The sequence below is a fragment of the Conger conger genome, chromosome 9 (assembly GCF_963514075.1).
Source record: "Conger conger chromosome 9, fConCon1.1, whole genome shotgun sequence".
NCBI lineage: Eukaryota > Metazoa > Chordata > Actinopteri > Anguilliformes > Congridae > Conger > Conger conger.
Genome location: NC_083768.1, coordinates 49,457,250 through 49,479,211, shown reverse-complemented (window position 1 = coordinate 49,479,211; position 21,962 = coordinate 49,457,250). Strand labels below are relative to the sequence as shown.

Sequence of the window (21,962 nt, the reverse complement as noted above, 5' to 3'; positions counted from 1 at the left end):
CAGTGAGCCTTTTTCAATGATAGGAAGGGATTTACAATGGCATTGTAACAATGTTTTAACACAAAAATCTTACCTCCTGCATATACTGGAGCAACTACAATCTGACACTGGTTAATTCACGGAGGCCAGTACCCTAATTTGAGGGCATGGAAATGTACAGAATGTTTTATTACTCGCTGAGTAAATCCTGGAATAGCTGGGTGGTTTTTCAGTCCGTGTTCCAGATTTAGGAAGATTCCAGGTTTTACTCCAGGTTTGTGCAGTTATCCAGCTAACTCAGCAGTCCTGCTTCTTGATACAGCTCCTGATCTATGGATGCATTTGTACTTAACCCGAAGATGATAGACATTCGGACACTAGATTAGATAACAAGCCTGTATCACACTGTGCACCACTCCCATTCATATAGGTCTACTGACGGTGGTACCTGTCATAGTGCCACGCTTAATTTTTTTTTTTCATTATAGAATTTCATTTTTAAATCATCCTAGCAATCCAATTCACGCTAAGTAGATATTTGCAAGATTTGCGCTTAATTTATTTCATGTCTAATTTCGGGTCAGGATTCAGAAGGCTGTGATTGAGCCAGCCTGTTAATTCCGACTGTTTTTGCTGACTTTTTATTGCATGATAGATCTACATTATGTATCAATAAAGACTTACCATTGGCCATACCTATAATGTTACCAATTTATATAGTTTTTCAAGCATATTATACTATGTGCGACTAGTGGGGAAGTGTGTAACTGCATGTGGGGTGTCTAACCAAGCCCGATAGGCGTTATTATGATATGGTTCTATACATTTTGCGTTGGTAACCTATAGATAAAGAATGGACATTATCAATCTGTCAGGCAAAATCTTACCGCTTGACCCGCATTTGGATTGTTTGCATGGTTGGTCACCCTAGCGTGACATGATGAGACAAAGGTACTTTGACTGAATATGTAGACTAGACTAACAAAAACTATAAAGCGCCCTAGCTGGCTAAAACGTTAGCTGTTTATCAGATAAACAGTATTCCAGATTGATAAATAGGTCTAAAATAGTATTAGCTGCAACCAATCATTCACGATCAACGGGTTTTGGAACTCATTCTGAGCAGTATGTTTTTAGAAAAGTGTAAAATGAAACAACTGTATATGCAAATATTTCAGTGGTGATGCGGTGCAAATGAACCGAGAATTGCGATTGCGATATACTGCAAGTATGATGTACAAATTCTATGATTTTTCCCAGGATTCCCTAAATTGTGACCTTCCATTTTAATGTTGACGTTGCATTAATTCAGCTTGCACTACATGCTGTATTAAGTTGGGTAGCACTAACACTAGTGGCTGGAGAGCAGGATTTGGTAATGAGAAAGCAGTTTAGTGCTTGTGGCTCAACCTAAGAAACTTCCAGTTTGTTGGCAATGTGCTTAATGTAGCTCTCGTAAATCAGTCTTCCATCGTCAGCTAACGAGGTAATCGGAACTACGGACCGAGAAAAACGAAATTACTTACATTTAGCACGCTAGCTCGAGACGTAGCTACTCCAAGGTAGCAAGCTCGATCGTTTGGTAACGTAACATTAGCCGTCGTATCTGTTCCCTTGTTTGAGGCCATGCTGTCAAACTGATCCCCCTTGTGGTAGATTTTCCCAAGCGTGCTCTTGCTTGATGGTGTCGGAGGCGAAGATGGAAAAGAGCTGGCAGGACGTAGCGATTCAGCAGGCCGAATTGATATCAAGTCGTCTGAGAGAGCTATTGTCCTCCGGCCTAGGCCTACTCCGCTCCGAGCTCGGGGTAGATTTGGGTCTGAAGCCGGAGCTTTATCCATCTTGGGTTATCCTCTTGACGGCGGTCATTGGGTTGCTTCTGGTCGTGTTCTCATGGGCCGCGGCCTGCAATGGACTCTTCAGTGGAAGAAAGCGTGGAGCACGAGCGCGTGAAGAGAGCAGCGACAGCACAAAGGACTCGGTGACAAAGACTGTCAAAACCGAGGAGCAGAAGAAAAGGAACAAAAAGAAACCAATTGAAAAGGTAACTTGGATTGCAAGACAGTTGGGTTTAGCTAGTGTTCTAAAGTTACATTATTTGCTAGTTAGCAAAATGGCTAACTAACGTTACATTTTTAGCATTGCTCAAATGTAACGTTATTAACACAGCTGGGTGCTGTCTGCTTAAATAGTAAACAAGCAAAAGGGTTTCTGTTTAACAACTTCGAATAGGGTAATGGTTAACGTTACTGGTTTATTGTAGGTTTTTTAAGGAGAAGAAATCACGTCGTTAAATACGTGTTGTCGTTGGCTAACAGCATGTACTACCGTTAGCTAAATCCCAGGCAGTTGCTTGACTTAACTAAGTTAGCTTGATACAGCGCAACTTCTGAGTGCACTACTACTAGTTAAAGCTAGCTGGCTAACAATTCATGAAAATGTTGTATTAGGTTTATTAGGTTGCGGTTCCTGTTGTTTTTTTCTTTTTTATTTATTTATTTAATTTATTTTATTCAAAACCATAAGCAAACCGCAAGAACAAATACTTTCGAACAGGATGTTTTCTATTTAAGCAAGGACTTTAGAACAAAGCCACTGTCTCCGTTACGCATAGGTATGTATGAATGGTTATCTAATATTGCACCGAATTTCTAGATTAGCATAGTCACCCAAACATAACTCATTTGAAATTTTCCCAACCAGGACAAGGAATGATTCCTTTACCTTGTTTTTAAGTCCATTCAATTTGCAAGTTTACTAGGTACATTTTTAATTCGAGCTCTGTCTCATTTTGCAAGTGTTTGAGTGAAATGCTTTGGTAGAATCAGAATAAATTGTAGAGGGCCTAACTTTAATGTAACGTAAGCTAATTGACATTATTCTCACCCGATTGGGAATTGGTTTAGTTATATTCTTTACACGCGCTAGTACAGTATCGACACGTAGAAATTGATATTCTTTAACGAAGTAATTTTGTGCTGTAACAATCCACTGCCTACAGAAAACTCAGCCAAATGGTCGTATACTGGCAGAGCTGCAGGAGGCGGATCAAGTTACTGAAGAAATCCCAAAACCGTCCCCGGAAATCAAAACCGAAAAGGTATGTTACATTTACACTACAATATATTTTCACATGCTATAAGCAGTTTTAGTATAATATTCAAACGGCACAATGGCAATGCCATTTCCTGCACCTCTGAAAATGTAAATAAGGATTTGTTGTCACAGTGAAAAACCAGTGTCGGTTTGAAAGCAGAAGTGTAACTTCTTATCAAGCAACACTTCCCCCAAAGATTCTAGATTTAATACAGTGAAGAAACACCACACCACACTTTCTTCCCTTTCACTTTCTTTCCTCATGTGTACTGTAGTAAAGAAGACTTCCTGCTTCACTTCCTGTTGTGCAAATTGGAGAGCTGGCTCCTAATAACCCTTTCTGTGAACTGGATTAGCTCCAAATAAGCATCTGATCAAAGTGCACTGATATTAATGGTTCACACCTGCAACCCGCCACCACTGCATTTCATAATTTCATAGTGAGTTGGTTCACATTGCATTTTTTGGTGACTATAACATTTTCTGTGGGTTTAATGGAGAAAGGTCTGTGGTGCAAGCCTGGTGGTGGGATCATCTCTGAAAGGGCAGTGATGTAGAGGGCCAGGTGGTCATGTCAGGCTGTCATCTCAATATGCAGATGCAGCAAGTCTGAGCCAGAATGGAGGCATCCTCGTGGCTTAGCAATACCATGCGGTTTCCCTGTCTAACGACATGGAGCAGTACAGTAGCATAATGCTTTGGGGATGGGATACGGGTTTGATTCCCAGCGTGGTTGCTGTCAATGTGTTGTCGTGTAAGGTGTATATCCTGAATTGCTTCAGTAAAAATATCCGGCTGTATGAATGGAATGTCTGCATGAAAAAGTGGCCGTTTGCAGTCACCCTGGAGCCAATGTAAAATGCTGAAAAGTAATGCAGTGTGAAAATTGTGCTACGCTCTTTGTCTATGAAATTGTACATCCGTTTCTTTTTTCATGCTAGCTCTGCAGCCACAGTCCTGTAGGGATTCAAAGCGGTGTTTAAAAAGCCCTGTGGGCTTCCACTAAAATGAGAGGCAGTCCACGTGCCATTCTTATACTTGTTTTGAATTTAGTTTTGCATGCACACAGGACAGCATTTCTTTCCCTTGGGTTTTTGTAAGTAAACAGGTGTGTGGTGCTTTCAAGTAAAATGCAAGTTAAGTATGTATTTTGTTTGTTTAGTATTTTATGAGTATAACATTTATAGGGTAGCTTAGTCTCATGCTTGACATTCCCCAAAGCAGTTTCCATTGGGTTAAAACGAGTGGCGAGCCACATTCTGTGAAAGACTACAATACATGTTATATAACCAATTCCAGTGATATTTCTCAGAACAACCAAAGGATCCCATTAAACTAACACTAACATTCAGGAGTCCAATTAAACAAAAATAGTCGCAATCAACTTAAAATATTTTTTGAATGATATGGAATATGAAGATTTTCTTTTTTTCCTAGGCAAAGAAAAACAAGAAGAAACTAAAAACTGAGGCCAAGCAGGTGCTGAGTGCATCCTCTACTGATGGGAAGGATCCAGAAGAAGGTAAATCATATTTACATTTACATTACATTTTAGTCAGATGCTTTTAATCCAAAGCGACTTACAAGTACATAGGTTCTTCCACATATGAATATGAATGGTTTTGTTGATTAAGAGTTCTCTTTCTGAAATGTTTTTCATACTTCAGTTTCAGTTTTATCTTTTTGACTTGGCCCAGACAGTTTGTGTGTGATGAAAGAGTTTGGGTATTTCCAGGAGTTTCTTACAGCCGGCCGGAATGGCTGCTCTTGGGCTTCACGGGTTAAGGGCTGTTCAGCAGCATTATGCCGCTTTGAAGGTCTTTGACATTCAACATTATGAGATGCAGAAATTAATTTATTCCTCTTTCTCTCTTTTTAATGGTCGTGCAGCAGGTGCCTGGGAGACCAAGGTCAGTAACCGGGAGAAGAGGCAGCTGCGCAGGAAGGACAAGGTCCCTGGAGATGGGTCTGGGAGCCCTGGAGGAGTGGACCCCGCCCTCACTGCACCTGTGGAGCCTCTTCCTGTGGCCATCAGCATGCGGAAGAGCAGAGGTACGGCCTTCACCCCACGCATAATATTAATAATAAAAATTATAAGTCCTTGCATTAATATAACGCTTTGCTCACCAGCCAGCGATTCAAAGCGCTTAGGGTCATGAGGGTGAAACTCGCCTCAACCACCACTAATCTGTAGCACCCACCTGGGTGATGCAATGGCAGCCATTTTGTGCCAGTATGCTCACCACACATCAGCTAAGGTGGAGAGGCCAATGTAATGTACTCTCTATCAGTATCTCAGCAAAGGCTGTTCAATCCTTTGTCTTCTTTACTAACACGGGCAAGCATGTGCCCCTCATGAGGTCACTCGGGACATACGGTCAATTGTTTTGCAACTTCATTCACAATTGCCTTGTGATATTCAGAAATGTTGTCAAGGCAATATTTCAGACAATATCTCAGACTCTTCCACCCTTCAACAACCCCCCTTCCCCTCCTGCAGGTGAGCCCTCACATGCGAAGCAGGGGAAAGGAGAAGCGGTTGTATCTCAGGGTGAGTTTCTGCTGTATCTACAGGGACACCGTGAGGTATATTCTGACCAGTGTTCAGAAAATGTTTAGCACGGTGGTTCCCAACCCTGTTTCTGGAGAACTACCGTCCTGTACGTTTTCACTCCCAAGTCCGACCCCAACAAAGCACAGCTCATTCAGCACTTGGAGATTTTGTCTCACTGCTAATGGGTAGAATCAGGTGTGCCAAATTAGCATTGAAATGAAAACCTATGGGATGGTAGATCTCCAGGAACAGGGATGGGAACTACTGGTTTAGTGAGAGCACATCATTGGCTCAGTGGCACACGAGACCTTTGTGGGTTGGAAAATGCTGGTGTCTGTCTTCCAGTGTCTGCCAATTGGAGTGAGAGGCCGGCGGTGAACGGTGGGGCATGGAACGACACGTCCATTAAGCTCCCGGCTCAGATGAGCTCATTGGACGGGGAGAAGTGGCCCAACATCCTGAAAGAGGCTCCGCCCACCTGGTTGCTTGAGACTCCAGGTACCAACCGGTGTTGTTTTACTGCCTGTCAGTATTAGAGATTTTAAAATGTATGTTCTCTGAGAGCTTGCTACTTCCTGCTGAATAAGGGCATTGCTCTTCAAATGTCTTCGTGCACTAGGTTCGTGGAGTGGCTTGGATGTGAGGTTGAAGAAGGACCTGAATCCAGTCTCCTTGTCTGTCATTGGATTGAGCACTACTGGTAATCCTTGTCATAAAACACAGTCCATAGTTCAGTAATGGCCAGAGTTTTCACTCACCTAGTGAGTCCACCCGTCTAATTCAGGATAAAATTAAAACCAGCAGTACTTGGAGCCAGTTTCCAGTTTCCGTGGTCCAGTCCTGGAGCTCTGCTAATTGATTTATATTAATCATTTTTAATTTTCTATTTTAAAAATGTGACTCTTTGATTGGCTGGAGATTCCACCTTTGTGAGGTGTACATTGGCTGCAGTTTGACAGGAAACCTGTACACTGACCCCTGGTCTTCGACAATTCATATATGAAAGTAAAATTTCCTGATATGAACAGCAGGATGTGTTTCTTTGCAGGAGAAGAGCCTGTGTCCCAGCCTGCTGCTGACCTTCCCTGCTTCTCTCAGCCTGTTGTGGATGATGTGTGGTCTGGCCAGAGTAAGTCTGCCCTGATTTAACACTCAAGACATTTTACAGCAGTAGTTCTAGACCTGTTTTAGCGTACTCTGGAAGCAGCATGGCACCGTTTGTGGTTCTATGTGACTGACTGACTAAGAGTGTGTGTGTGTGTGTCTTCGTGGGCACTTCCAGACGGGATGCAAGACCCCAGCTCGGACTGGAACCCTCCCTCAGAGGAGTGGGGGAACTATGAGGGACCCGAACCGGAGACCTCCACCCCACCACAGGACTCCACCCCCGAGGCTGTTAAGGTCAGTCATCCTCTGTGTGGACAGGTGTGTGTTTGGAGGACAGAAGGCCTCACTGCTGTGCTTATTCATTATGACACTTATCATGGTATTATAGTGAACTTGCTAGGTCTTCTCAGTCATTGACTGCTATCTTGTTTGACAGCCATGCTGATGTGTACTGTCCTGCAGTATTGGCTTCTGTAGTGTCATAGTGTCTTCTGCCACTATGAGTTACAGTAGGGATGGGCTATTTTGGTCCTGCAGGGCCGGTGTGCATGCAGGTTTTTGTTTGCAATTACCCTGGCTAAATGAGCTAAAAGGCTGCATACACAAACACTGGTTCACTCGTAGGGTGGAACACAGGTAAACATTTCATAGAGGGACACAAGAAGTCTTCATCTGTCATTCATGGCTTATCGAGAAATGTAGCGAAAATGGCAGATGGTGTAAATGTTAGGGCTAATTACTTGATTTAAGGCGAGATCAAAACCAGAAACTGACAGAACGGACCGGAAACGGCCCTGTCCGTTTCTGTTTTTGTTACATTTGAGAAACATTTGAAATCAGCATTTTTGCCCTTCAGGAGTCTGAGGATGAGAAGGAGAAGGGGGACGCCTCCGGCGGAGCAGGTGGCAAGCCCAAGAAGAAGAAGAAAAAGAAGAAGAAGCAGGACGATGCTGGCGCTGCACTCCAGGTGAGACTGAAATGGAGAAGTGGGGGGCCACTGATCAGCAAGTAAAGCCTTCAGTGTGTTTTAATGACGCATGACGGCACTCTGAATCATGGGGGCCCTGCGTGCTGAGGCCCTGCGTGCTGAGGCCCTGCGTGCTGAGGCCCTGCGTGCTGAGGCCCTGCGTGCTGAGGCCCTGCGTGCTGAGGCCCTGCGTGCTGAGGCCCTGCGTGCTGAGGCCCTGCGTGCTGAGGCCCTGCGTGCTGAGACCCAGCGTGGCATCTCCTTGCTTGGCTGTGCGGCTGCTGGCAGTGCAGGCAGTCTAACGCTGTGTTCTGCATGGCTGTGTTGAAAGGAGTCGGCGGAGGGGGAGAAGGAGGCTGCGGCCGAGGTGGAGGTCCTGAAGCCCCCGGTCCAGGAGACGGTCCCCGCTGCAGGCGACGTCAGTGTTTGTCTCTCGGTCAACCCTCACTTTCTCCCCGCATGCCCCTGCAGCCTGCATAGCATTACTGTTAATGCTGCCAGTGTTAATGCTACCGCCATTAATGCTGCCAGTGCCCATGCTACCAGTGTTGATACTACCAGTGTTCATACTACCAATGTCCTTCTGCGTAAATTGCATGCAGGTAATGTAAACTGTGCGATTGGGGGAGGTAAAGTAACCTAAACAGCCCTTATATACTGTATGCCAGGACTGTATTGCAGTTTTTGTAGTTTCATACTGTGTGGCGCTTTGCTGACTTCATATGGCGTGCCATTTGTTCCCATGTGCAGGAGAGGCTATTGGTGCAGGAGTCTGTGTCCCAGAAGCCCTCTTCACAAGTGCCACAAAGGCTGCCAGAGCCTGAGACCCCAGTGCCCACTGCCACGCAGAACAGCACTGCTCCCGCCTCACAGAGTGAGTCCCCAAGATTGCTCAATTCATTTTACATTCATTCCTGGGCTACTTCTGCTCATCTGTGAATTTCCCTGTATCAGTCCTCTCTACTGTGAGTATAGGACAAAAAATCTAAAACAACAAAAAAAAGGCTAGTTTATTCAGAGTAGTATATTCACCTCATCCCTAACTGTCTTTGGCACTGACACGCAAACTAGCCATTAGCCAGCCAGACACTTGTGTGTCAATTGAGAAGTATTCACGGCACAATGTCAAATGCAATACTGAATGCTGTAGCTAGAATCCTGTAACTTCTTATATTCATATTTTTACACACTTTGTTAAAAAGCATTGTTATTACGCATTAAGCGCAGTTATTAGTGAAACCGGTTAATCGCTGCATCCTTTTTAACTGTTCAATTTCAACGTCCTTAGACTGGGTAGAAGTGCACACAGACATAGATGGCCAAACCACTATAGTAACGACTGCACATGGTTGTTTTATAGCATTTTCGCGGTGAAAATCCTGCATAGTATGCCTTTAAGAGAGATAGATTCGCCTTCAAGTTTGGGCATGACTTTGTCTTGCCATAACTATATGGCTAGGTCATAGAGATATTGTTCTTGTATCATTTAACATAATCGTTTCTGGCTTCACAATGCAGTTCGAAAGTTATTATACTTTCTTCAACACCCCCAGAAACTGTGGTCTTGGGTTTTTGAGTCATTGCTGAGATTACATGGACTGATCTCATCTCTTAATTCCTTACAATGATCAAACATGATCAATCAAGTCAGCATGTCAGAGTCATGCTAATTTGCCCAAATTATTTTAGCCCATTTCTCTCAATATCCAAGAAGAGTGCACTTTTGGTTCCTGGGGTTTCTTATAAGACCAGATAAGCATTGTAACTCATTAAAATCCAAAAGTGTGTTAAATTCACCTGGACTTACCCTCTTTTGTATGCAAGCTGTACTTTTAACAACATCAGTCTAATATTAAGATGCATATTGTCTGGCTGGTTGGTTCACCAATGGTATTTGTGATGGTTGGCCTGATTGTTTTTTTTTTTTTTTTTTTTTTTTTTTTTCTGGTTTCCTTTTAGAAAAATCTGAAGAGAACTGGGAGTCTTCTAAGCAAGTCCCAAAGAAGAAGAAGGCCAGAAGAGAAACATGATTTCGAACTGGAGTCCTGCTAATTTATATGCAAAACCAATTCTGAATTATTCATGCAATAATTGGAGTGTACAGTTAGTTTCTTTTTTTCGACAAAAACATCAAAAGTATTTTTTTCTTTTTTTTCCCTCTTTTTCTTTTTTGCTAAAAAAAAACAAAAAAACAAGCTTTGGAGCCAAACCACCACCTCCAGTATCCCAATACAGCTTATGGGGTCCTGAGACCTGAGCTGGCTATGTGCACTGTTTGCCACACTGCACTATCTGAAGGAGGAATGAACATTTCACATTGACATGCGCTTGGGCACAAGAATACAATGTTTTTCTCTGCTCTGATATAAATTCAGATATGCCTACGTACCCGTTTTATACGTGGCAGGTATTTGCTTTGAAATGAATATCATGAAATATCGTGAAACAAGTCCTCAAAATTTGACTTTTAGACCTCTTCTTGAATGCTTTTGCATATTGCACCTGATGGTGATGCTGCTGTTTACTGCAAGTGGCAGATGATCCAGGCCGTAGAAATGAAATGCTTATGACATAGCTCACAGAGAACACTAGGGGCAGTAGTGTGCTGAAGCTGACAGTATCTGGCTGGTTCTCGAAATGGGCCTGTGAAAGTTTGGGACTTTTGCATGTTACTCACACTAAAATATGTTTCCCTGAGTGACACACTTTCCCACTTATTTAGTTTTGTTACTGAAATACAAGTGTTTTACTTGAAGACATGGCTCTTCTTGGTTCTATCCTCTCCCTCTGGCGACCTCTGAAATATAGCCATGCAGTCTGTAAAGAATCAAGGGGCCTTTTCTGTGGACGGATGTCTTTTCTGTCAGTGCACTGTGCTGCCAGCTATAGAAGGTCCTTAACAAAAGAACATTTACTTACATTACAGTATTTAGAAGACTTTGGTAGAATGTAAAGATGTCATTCCTGTTTTCTTTGGGGTTTTTTTTATTGGTTACTTGTGGAGTACACTGTCATGTGACCAGGAAAGGTTTGGACAATTTGAACAGCTTTAATCCATATGGGTCTGATTTATTCAAATGGTTTTCAGGAATGAAATTCTATTGCCTTAACCTGTAAGTATAATATGATGTGCTTTTTGATGTATTTACTGCTAGTTTGTTTTTTTCCTTTCTTCCATCCTCTCACACTGTCAGTGCGGGCAGTGACTAGAGAAGGTGTCCACTTGGCTGATCTTAATTTTGCGTCAGAAATGGATTTACTTGTGCATGAAACCATAAACACGCTTGGACACTGCAAGTGAACACAAAAGATGCGGGAGATTTTTCTTACTGACTAGTAATGCTGTGACGAGTACCACTCACTGTACATAGCCTTTGCGTGTTAAAGTGGACCATGAACTATGAGTCGAGGTCTGTGGCATTTGCCTACGCGTTACTCTGCAGAGCCTTGTTATGCGGGGCCTTTGAATGACAAAAGCGCACTGCAGTGCATCTACTTGTTGCTCCGCCGTAGTCTGTGGATCAGCCGGCCTGTGGTATTGGAGGTATTTGGTGTAGCTTCAGGAAAACCCTGCCTTATTAGTGATAGTCTGGGGTGTTTTTTTGTTTGTTTGTTTTTTTGTTTTTTGTTTTTTTTCTAAATGACTGCATTTTAAATCTGTATTTCTACTCGTTTCTGACTTATGGAAACCTGTATGATTACATATATATTAAGGTGTTTGTTAAATGAAATATTTCAAGATGGATTTGTTTGAATAAATTGAAACTTAATCTGCTGAATGTGCTTTTTGGTTGTTAGCTTGATGGCCGTGCAGACGGGAAAGAGGACTTGTACAATGCATTCATTTTACACTGTCGGTTGCAATGGGATGCAGTTTTTGTGAATGGGGGATGCACATGAAATGCTTTACCGTCTTGAGGAAGTTGCACTTGGAGGCAACCTTAAAATGGTCGCCATCGTGATTATGAATGAGGCTGATTCAGTTGAGGAAAAATGTGTCATTGGCTGGATTCTGGACAGGGGGATTTCCCAGCACAAATACTCAACCAGCAGCCCCAGTCAATGTGCCAGCTGTGTCTCGTGGCACGAGATGGCTGCCCTCCTTTTCCGTGTCTTTTTTTTTCTCATCTCATTTAGGATTTGAGTAATCTCTTCCCCCCCCCCCCCCCCCTTCTGTCTCTGCATGGTGTTATGAATGAAGCTCCATTTTGAAGCAATTCTCTGGGGTATTACCATGTTTTCATCTGCTGGTGAAGTAAACGAGGATATACTGTTCAGACTTCTTTTTCCTGCAAGTAGGCTACTCTGCTGATTGAAAGGGCAACTCCAGTTGGAAATGAAGATATGTACAGTTGTGTTCAAATAAATAGCAGTGCGTTAAAAAAAGTGAATAAAGTGAAAATATTTTTTTATTAGCTTTTTGTTCCATATTTAAAATGTAGTGGAAATATTCAATTCCAAATCAAAGCATTAACAAATTTGTATCAAGTATGCATTATTCTTTTACAGGAAGCAAAGAAAAGGAATATTAATCTGTTAAAAAAAATGGCTGTCGACATTTTTCTCTTCAAACTCAAACACTTACTGTAGAAACTGAAGAAAATGTTCCAGATTTAACTTCACTTTAAATTACTGAAATAATATTTAGTTGCATAACCATTGTTTTTGATAACTACTGTGCATCTGCGTTGCATCAAGTCAACCAACTTCTGGCACCTAGAAATAGGTATTTCAGCCCAGGATGAACAAACTACATTCCACAGTTCCTGTGAATTTTTTGGTTTTGCTTCAGAAACTGCATTTTTAATGTCACCCCACAAGTTTTCAGTGGGGTTGAGGTTGGGGGATTGAGCTGGCCACTCCATTATCTCAATCCTTTTTGTCTGGAACCAAGATGTTGCACGCTTACTCGTGTGTTTGTGGCCGTTGTCTTGTTGAAACACCCATTTCAGGGGCGTTTCCTCTTCCAGAAATATCATTACTATTAATAACTTGTTCATCAGGTTACTGATGTTGTACTAGTATTTTTTTAAAAACACAACTGTATAGACTTTCCAAAAAGGACATGCATATTTAATTTGCTTGATTCTCGTAGTTTCCCCCTTTCTTTAATGTTTCTATAATGTTTATACTGCACATTTCATATTGTTCACCATTATATATGTCCAGAAATATAAGGTCAGAAACAAACAAATCTGTCAACATTTACAGACTTGCATCACTACATAAGGTATATACCCTTTTTGCTCGCAAATACATTTGCTTTAGAGGTCTGAAAAACATACAAATATGCTACGCCTGAGCTTCGCCTATAGACTTCGAATGCTTTCCTTTATCTGTTTGAAATAAGTACATTTAATGATTTCTTTGTTTGGCTAAGTGGAATGCGGCTGTTATAGCCTTTCGGGGGCTAACATAGTTTGCCTGAAATTATTATTAGGTTAACTTTTGGCTGCACCTCCTTTCTGTATTGTCTGAAAGAGAAATCGCATCGACTGATGTTCAATACAATACTAAATAAAACTCAATTCTGATTTTTCCAGACATCAATTTCGACCCCTTCTCGAACGACGAATTACATCACATGCTCTTCTCCCTAGTATAAATCCTGCTGCTTGGGTCACGTGTTGTGGAGATGAGCTAGATTAATGTTGTGCTGCGGAGAGGGAAAGTAGACAACGGAAACATCAGAGGATTTAGGACAGCTCCGATCTAATGCAGCGACACTAAGGACGAGAATTCCGATAGTCGATTTACTGAACAAAATACTAAACCATCAATACTATACATGAAATAGCTTTCTCCAGCCCGAAAGATGATTTCCCCGTGGGACCGATGGTACTCGACCAGCTGCTGTCTCTGCTGTCATGTCCGAACGGGAACCATTATTTTGGGGATATGGTACATGGTAAGCTAAATTTGAATAATCGTCTGCGTGCTCAATTGTCTGACTATTAGAAACTAGTTAACGCAATTTAAAATTGTAACAATAAATGAATGTGGTAGTTACGCCATATTGGTGGATTGGCCATTCTCATCTTCCTCCTCTACATCTCGGCTACTCCTATTCTTCTTATTTATTATAGCCTACTGTTGGAATAGCCTCAGGAGAGTACTAACGGAATGACCCGTTTGCCTGCGACATTTTCTTTTTTAACAGATACCCACAACTTTGAAGTTAAAATACAAATCACTAATGTCACTTCCCAAAGGTAATAATTACAGTTCATAAAGGACTTCGACCCCAACGATATTTTTACAACGTGATGATGGGGCAGGCTATCGAATACTCTTCGAGTTCATGTTCGTTCTGATTTGCAAATGAGATCTTATGGAATATGTTATAAATAGAAGTATTAGGGAGATAATGCCTTGACCTCTAGCTAAAAACTTCCGCTCTCTAGTATGTAACAAAATATTTTAATCGGTAGCCCATTCGGCAGCGGTGCAAAATAAGCGCTGAAATGTGAAGTCGGACAAAATATATCATGAAATTTAGGAAATCGTGGTGGCAATATACTATTTAGTATAGCCGAGGCTAATAGAATGTCGGACCAGATTCTTAAAATAAGGAAAGCGGGCGTTGGAAGTTTGGCACGTCCATTTGTTGTATGGAATTAAGGTTATGGCAGTCGTGAAGTCACTCTAATCATGAAGATAGTTTTTTCCTTTTACAAGGAGGGAACATATCCTAGTGTTATTTTACAATATGCTGTGTAAATTGTAGCTATTCGGACAAACGTGCTTGCTAATAGTTTACTACTTCCTATTCAGCTCGTCATGTTCGGCTTGCACAAGACTGTGGTGTTTCGAGCGTATAAGATTGTGAATTGCGGGGATTGTGAGTACCCTTTGCTGTGATACATCCTAATGGAGCTGTCCAGCTGTTCAGCAGCTCATAGCGTTGTTGTCACAGGCCTATACATTGTTGCAGATACCACGTTTAATAATGTTCTCTCACAAACTCCAAAAACTGGGTCACCTGCTTTGAATAAACATTTTTCTATAGGTTATTTTAGTTGTTTGTTTTGATTATATGAAAAGGAGGGTTTAAAAAATAATGATAATTCGTGTTCTAGAATCCCATTGCATTCAATTACCAATAGTAATTTATTCAGTTATGGACATTCCAATCACGTAGACTATTTGTGATTTTACACCTTGAAGGGTTAAATCGAGCGGAGTGGCAGCAATGGATTGCTTTGGTGTTAGGGGCAGTCGCACACAATGGGTAGTCTACACACTACCGTGAATTCGTAATGTTCTCTTGGCAGGAGTCCAGGGTCGGCACCAAGCCTCGAGGGACCTGTGAAAAATGATGTGCTATGCAGTATAATTGAGCAATTAATTTTTATTGTTTAAAAAAAAAACTATTAAAAAAAAACCCTTAAGATTCATTAGCAAAGGAAAGCAAGGCTGCTAAGGAAAGTGGGTATTATACTGCGTGTGTGTATAATGTTAACATAAGAATGAAAGGGAATAAATATAAATATACCTTTACATATAAGTTTGGCCTTTCCCTTAACAATGATCTGCAGTGTTTTGAGTGTTTTATGTCGTGTTGATTAAATGTGTCATTTATATGCATCAAGCGTCAATATAACCTCATTTTCACAAAGCAAATTACGGAGAATAAAGGGATTTGGAAGTATTTCACGGGTACAGAGGTAAACGGTCCAGGCACGTAAACCAGAGATGGCACTTTCTAGAACCGCATTGAGCTTATTCTTCATTCGCAGCTCATCAACGCGGTCGTGCTGCTCATCCTCCTTACAGCCCTCAGTGACCCAGACCAGTACCACTACCAGCTGACCAAGGCTGAGCTGGCCAACAGCTTCCATGTCATGGACGATGCCAGTAAGTGTCTGAACATTGCAGTGATGAATGAGAATCAATACCCGTGTAAAGCAATACTAGTACACTCTCCGAGGTAAGGGTACAGTGGAGGTACATTTTTGTTCCCAAATTTACCCTGAAAGGTACAATACTGAGCGGCACGTGAACTAGTTCAAAGCTTTTATCAGGATCAATAAATCACAAGCGGTGGGTCATATCCACAAATTAAGTAGCACACTGCTCTCTCATCAGTGAACTGCTGCCCACCAAATCGTTATATTTGACATTTGGCTATTTCGATCCAGAATGCATTGTGGCCGATTGCTCATCTTTCACACAACTCAGAGAACGGTAAACCACGTTTTCTATTGACAAATCTTCTGCATTCTAGCTGTGTTAATGAACCTCGGAAACCTTCCGGACACCCAAATGCACGTGCACACACACGTATGCACACAGACGCACACTCATTTGAATTCTGTCCACATTTATAAAATACATTTACTTTTACTTTTATGTATAGTAATTAGAAATTGTACAGCACTTTGGTGGACAGTAGTCATTTTAAACATGCTTCAGAAATAAATGTGACTTGACTTGACTTGAGGTAATTCACTTGTGTAGCTGTATAATAGATATACCAATCGAGATATAAGAACTAAAAACACACACACGCACACAAACACACACACACACACACACACACTCCGTGGGCAGCAGTGACTTTGATTGTGACTGACTGTCCCAGTTCTGCGGGATTAAGCGCTCCTCCGATTCCCTGGCTCCTGCCACTTCCTCCTCTCGTCAGGGCCCGGGAAGCGCTTGCAGAATAGACGGCTCTGTTTTGTAACGGATACCACAGTGCTCCCAATGGACATGTCACAGATGGGTTGGATTAAACGGACTCGTTCCGCTGACATAACCGTACCAGGGATTATTTTCAGCATGCTGGCGTAGCTGGTACATATGGGAGAGCAACCCCTTTTGTGAGCTACACATTCATGCATCTCTAACAGCTAGCAGAATGCACTTGGTGCCCATGGCATTGCATTACATACATCAGTGTGGTCGCTTCGAGTCTGTGGGCGGCCTGCCAGTGGCAGCAGGGCTTTGCTGTGCGTTTCCTGGATCTCCTCACCTCCAGAATTAACCGTGCTGAGGTCAGGCCCGGCACATTACTGTGTTTCAGTGCTGAGTGCCGGTGCTGGTGTCCGGTTCAGAACTATATTCAGGCAGTAGGACCTGCAGGCTGCACTCTCATCTCTTCATATACAATGCAAATTTGTATAGGCTACTTTAAAATCTGATGTGTTTTCATGACGATTCAGTACAAATCTGTTGTACAATCAATTGTAATTTTCTTTTTCTAAATATATAGTTTCTTTTCTTTGCTCATTTTAAAGCGAAACAGTAATGATTAAGAGGGAAAGCAAAGAGACATAGGCCCTCGCCCACCTCCGTCTGCCCGAGTGTTCTCCCCAGGGCTCAGGAAATATGGGATAGTGTCACGGGCCAGGATAGCAGCAGGACCCTGGTTGGCAAACGTTCCCACAGTCACTCGAGCTTCAGCGCTCTCCGCACAGTGGAAACATTCAGGACTTCATTAAAATTCAGCACGGAGCTCGTCTGTTACAGACACCATGAGTTTCAGACGCACGGTGAATGTCCAAATGCCATTGGTCAAACCGATTGAACTGGTGAAAAAAAGAGAAAAGGCTCTCTGCAGTTACTATGCTGTTGCTAGTTCTGTGTTGCCCTCTGTGATGACGTAATCATTCGTGTGCAAATAGAGATGTTTTTCTTTTAGATATTTGCATTGCCGCAGCGATCTCCCTGCTTATGATCCTCATATGTGGGATGGCGACATACGGTGCATATAAGGTAACAAAACACAGCACATTGTTTTCTGCAATCATTTATTTTTATTTTATTTTATAAAAACTTTAAAAAGTCAAATTTAGGGCTAAATTGTTATTGGACAGTAAACATATATAATAGCATACACATGTCTCTCATCAGCTGACTTTCACATGCGTCTTAAAGTGGCATGTGAAGACAGGACAAATATAGTCATGCTCAGAATAGCCACCCATATTACGGTATTACAGCTCAGAGCAGAGATAGGGCTGATTACATGGTTGGACACGAGTAAAACACAAAGCCCCGAACAAATATAGATTATAAGACCGGCTTGCAAAATAGGGAGAAAAGCAGGCTTGTGGTTTATTATAGCCGTGTTTGTCAAAGTATTAATTTTGCTGTAAGGCGCACATTCCTTACCGACAGTCTTTCCATTTTTGCGAAATTACAATGTTCCTGTTCTAACTCCACTGTACATTTCTCTTTGCCTTTACAGCAACATGCTGCTTGGATCATTCCTTTTTTCTGCTACCAAATCTTTGACTTTATCCTTAACACCCTGGTGGCAGTTAGTGTTGTGGTCTACCCCAACACCATTCAGGATTATCTTCTGCAGCTAGTAAGTAATCCCGGCTCTCCGATTACTCTCACCTTTCTGCGCAATGTCAAATAAAATGGGGGTGGGTCTCCCAAGTGGCCTTTGTAGCTAAGGCACTCACAGCCGTGCTGTGGTTGGCCGGTTTAAACGGGAGATAGGAAATAGTTTAATGTGCTGGTGTCATTGATGCTTTGTTCTCTCTGCAGCCTGGGAACTTCCCCTACAAAGAGGAGATCATGTCCACGAACAACACGTGCCTAGTCTTTATGGTGCTCCTCTTTGTCGGTGGCATCCTGGCCTTCAAGGTAAGCCTCCATCCTCAACATGAAGCCTCAACCTACACAGTTCTGGCCTACTACTAACACCAAAGATTTGACTCTGGGCCAGTTTGGAAGGGCAGCATGCATGTTAATCAGCAAAGTAATGGCTGTTGGCCAATTCCATCTCACTATATGGGAATCCCACCCACATTCATCACCTGGTTTCTTCCAGACCAGAGCCCATATCAGTGTGTCATCAGAGTGCCTTAGCCAGATGTATCACTTCACAACAATGCTTCAGTGCTTGGCCAGCGCTTCTCAGGTTTGGGTTATTCCTGGAGGCTTGTGGGTTTCAGTCCACTTTCATAGAAGTATCTACTTAGTAGAGATGTGAAGGCAGTTGACTCTCCCTAGCATTGCAATGAAGTTGTGTCAGTGATGTTGTTGGAGGTTCAGTTTTTGGGAAGCTGTCAGCACAGCTTATTTGATGGGAGGCTACTATCATTACTTGGAAAGTGACGGCCATACCTTGGCCCACCGCCGCCCTGGTATGTGCCTGTTTCCTTTGGGAGAGAGACAGAGTTACTATGGCCAGCTAGTCTCTTTTTAATTATGATATTTATTGAGGTGTCAAACTCACCTTCCTCTCAACTGACTTTGAACCTGAATTTATTGAAATGAAATCGGTCAAATATGGAATCAGTCAGTGATTGAATTAGAGAGGGTACTGAGAATATATTAATATGAACTCCCAAAGCTTGACATTGCTTTTTCTCGATCAAGAAAATGGAAAAAATAGTCTTTATTTGATTTAGTAACTGCAACAATATATTAAGACATATTCATTCATGCATGCACACGCACACATATAATATATCACATACAGTATATTCAGTGATATACTGTAAATAGCTATTCATTAATACTAGATATCATTTCTCTCTACAGGCATACCTGATTGGCTGTGTGTGGAACTGCTATAGATATGTGAGCAGAAGAGGTACCACAGAGGTCTTGGTGTATGTCACCACAAACGACACCACAGTAAGTCACTGTCCCGGGTCTGTCCTGCTCTGCCTCCACTCTCAGCTATGATTAGCCAAATCAGTCAGCTCTGATCTGACTTTCCTTGAAGCCTGCCAGCTTAACGTCAATCTTATTTCATTTATTCAAGTCTTTTTGTTTCATAACTATTCATTACTTAAATCATTTGAGATTTCCAACATTACATGACTATTCCAGGATTACTCTTACCTGCTGTTCTACATAGCGGTGAGTCATTGTTTAACTAGGGCATTAGGGAGAACACTACCCTAGATTCACTGTCTGCATTCGCTAATCCCCCTGATCAGTGCCCAGCGACTGCCCCAGGAACATCTCCCAGATGCACTCTCATCCTCTCTAAATTACTCAAAAAATGGAACAAACCAATAATGAAAGGTTACGTTATTTGTTTCCACTGAAATAGTGCATGGCAGTGGAGATATTTCCCCTTCGTCCAAACAGAATTCTTGCTTTGGGCCTATATTGTAGGTGTATAGTGGATGTAGGTGTATAGACTCTTATAAGTCCCAATGTCCTGGCTAGGGATGTGTTTTGTATTTAAAAAAATGGTGCAAGCAGCAGGTGAAGAGACATCATTACTAAAGATTTACACAGATTGGCTAGAGAACCAATCTATGTGTAATGTCTCTCTCACCACACTGCACACATGTAATGCACAGTGCCTAACATGGTTGTGATCGTATTTTCACAGATGCTGCTACCCACATATGATGAAGTTGTGGCCATCCCACCAAAGGAGCCTCCACCCCAGTATGTTTCCGCATGAGAGGGCCTCATCTCCGGCACCACCAGCAGAACAGAAACGGTGTCCGTCCACTGTAGCCACAGACTGAACCAGGCTCTTACATTCTCTTCAATTCTCTGGAAACATTTGTGCTTCTTTGAGGTGTCTTCCGTCGATGCAGTTTTTCCGATGATACGTTCCTGTTTCGAATCCTATTTGCACTTTAAGCAACGTTGTGTGCTCCTATGCTTGTCTCCCTGGGTATCTGTTAATACTCTTATCCTCTGATTCAGAGTCAACCTGAGGGGAAAAAAACTCGAAATCAAGTGCAGATGATTCATGATGATAATAATAACCAGATTAGATAAAGCAGATCAAGTAATAATAACCTTTTTTAATGGAAATTGCCCTTGTACCCACTGAATGTATGGACGTTTTTAGTTAAGTCCTGGACAGATACAGATTTTTAGAAACATAATGCAAGAACTTTCAGTGGTATAAAATAGTTCACTCTGCTTGTATCATCAGTGGATCGTAGAAGTAAACTATTATTCACAAGGTCATTTACCCTGTTTTAAACTGTCCCTCTCTTTGTAGTGTTCGGTCATTGACTTCAGAAACAAAATCCTTTCCCATTGAGGGAGTTTTATATTAAAAAAACTTATTTAAAAACAATATACATAATATTTCAGAGAATGGGAGGGTTCCAAAGAATTACACCCACCTGAAAACTGAAGTGATCATTATAATGATCTGAGATATATGTCATATGTGCTGTGTGTACATTAAGTAAATATTATGAAGATGTTGCCATGCAAAATGTCGGTTAAAATGTGTCGCGTTAAGTCTTCCCTGTAAGTGTCATTGCCGGGAGTTTGTGTTTTTCACTATTTGTACAGTACCTGTTATCTTTGCTGTGGAGCTGTTTTTTTACTCCAAGGTGCAAATTTTGTGTGCTACTACTAAATCCCGGGAGGCCTTTGAATGACACTGAAAATCTGATATTCTTATATGAATGCAAACATCAACATAATTTACAGCTAATATGGTTTAGACCCAAGGCAACAAACTGTAGCATACAATACTTTCACCTATGACCCCTTTACCCTTTAGTATGTTCAATAACTCCTTCTTGCTTGTGTGTTTTGAGATGATTGTGAGGGATTATATGGTTTAAGGAACTTAACTGTGAATTTAATATGCAGCTCATACCATGCAATGTCTAAGGACAGTATATGACTCTTCCAAGAGCGTTGGCCCAATATGAAATCATTTTTTTCCCCCAGCTATGCAAGAGTATGCATAGTTTACTGAAAAAGAAAAAAGGAATTCCTGGATTTTTTTAAATTAGTACTGACCACTGCGGACAGCATCTTAGAAAGTGAGATCACTACTGTTTTTATTCTATTCAAATAATAAATACCTTATAACGACCTTTATAGTTTGTGTTTTTGTGAGTATTTTTTTAGGTAGACCTGTACACCAGCTTTTTAATGCAAATATTTAATCGGCCAATCATGTGATGTAGGGGAAAATTCACAGAACAAAAGATCTCCCTCCTTAAAGCATGATAAACAATCACAAGTCAAAATCAGACTCCACCTTAGTGAGCAGGCTGGTTCCTCCAAAACTCTCGACGATGTATGCTAAAAGTGTATCAATATATACATATTAAACTTCTGGCATAAAACATTGAGAGTCCCGGAGAAATCGGCTGTAAAGGCATATCTCGCTTTGCCTGTGTCCTTGACAGTTTGAGACGCCTCCCCCCCAGCTGGCTGCTGTGTAATTCTAGCACAATTTAGCAGTTAATTCGTTTGAAACTATACAGGGTACATATCATACTTTAATATGGATATATTGATACACTTTTAGCATACATCATCGAGCGCTTTGGAGGAACCAGCCTGCTCACT

The 21,962-nt window shown here is 41.7% G+C and overlaps 2 protein-coding genes across 3 annotated transcripts; both read left to right on the top strand.

Moving 5' to 3' along the window:
- The first annotated feature begins 1,228 nt into the window (after window positions 1–1,228).
- On the top strand, window positions 1,229–11,482 carry LOC133136480 (protein LYRIC-like). 2 transcript variants are annotated; one of them, XM_061253994.1, is made up of 13 exons: window positions 1,229–2,023; window positions 2,981–3,079; window positions 4,513–4,597; window positions 4,966–5,127; window positions 5,576–5,626; window positions 5,975–6,127; window positions 6,249–6,329; window positions 6,678–6,758; window positions 6,912–7,030; window positions 7,593–7,703; window positions 8,035–8,121; window positions 8,454–8,577; window positions 9,663–11,482. In XM_061253994.1, the coding sequence occupies exons 1-13, from the start codon at window positions 1,661–1,663 to the stop codon at window positions 9,731–9,733; spliced, it is 1,587 nt and encodes a 528-aa protein (XP_061109978.1). In that variant the 5' UTR covers window positions 1,229–1,660; the 3' UTR covers window positions 9,734–11,482. The 2 variants fall into 2 exon arrangements, with proteins under 2 accessions (XP_061109978.1, XP_061109979.1); XM_061253995.1 differs by lacking the exon at window positions 8,035–8,121.
- A 1,864-nt stretch (window positions 11,483–13,346) lies between these two features.
- On the top strand, window positions 13,347–21,485 carry laptm4b (lysosomal protein transmembrane 4 beta). The gene is made up of 7 exons (XM_061255699.1): window positions 13,347–13,611; window positions 15,443–15,560; window positions 17,347–17,420; window positions 17,896–18,018; window positions 18,204–18,302; window positions 19,206–19,301; window positions 20,014–21,485. Exons 1-7 carry the CDS (start codon window positions 13,519–13,521, stop codon window positions 20,086–20,088), a joined length of 678 nt encoding a protein of 225 aa, XP_061111683.1. The 5' UTR covers window positions 13,347–13,518; the 3' UTR covers window positions 20,089–21,485.
- The last annotated feature ends 477 nt before the right edge of the window (window positions 21,486–21,962 follow it).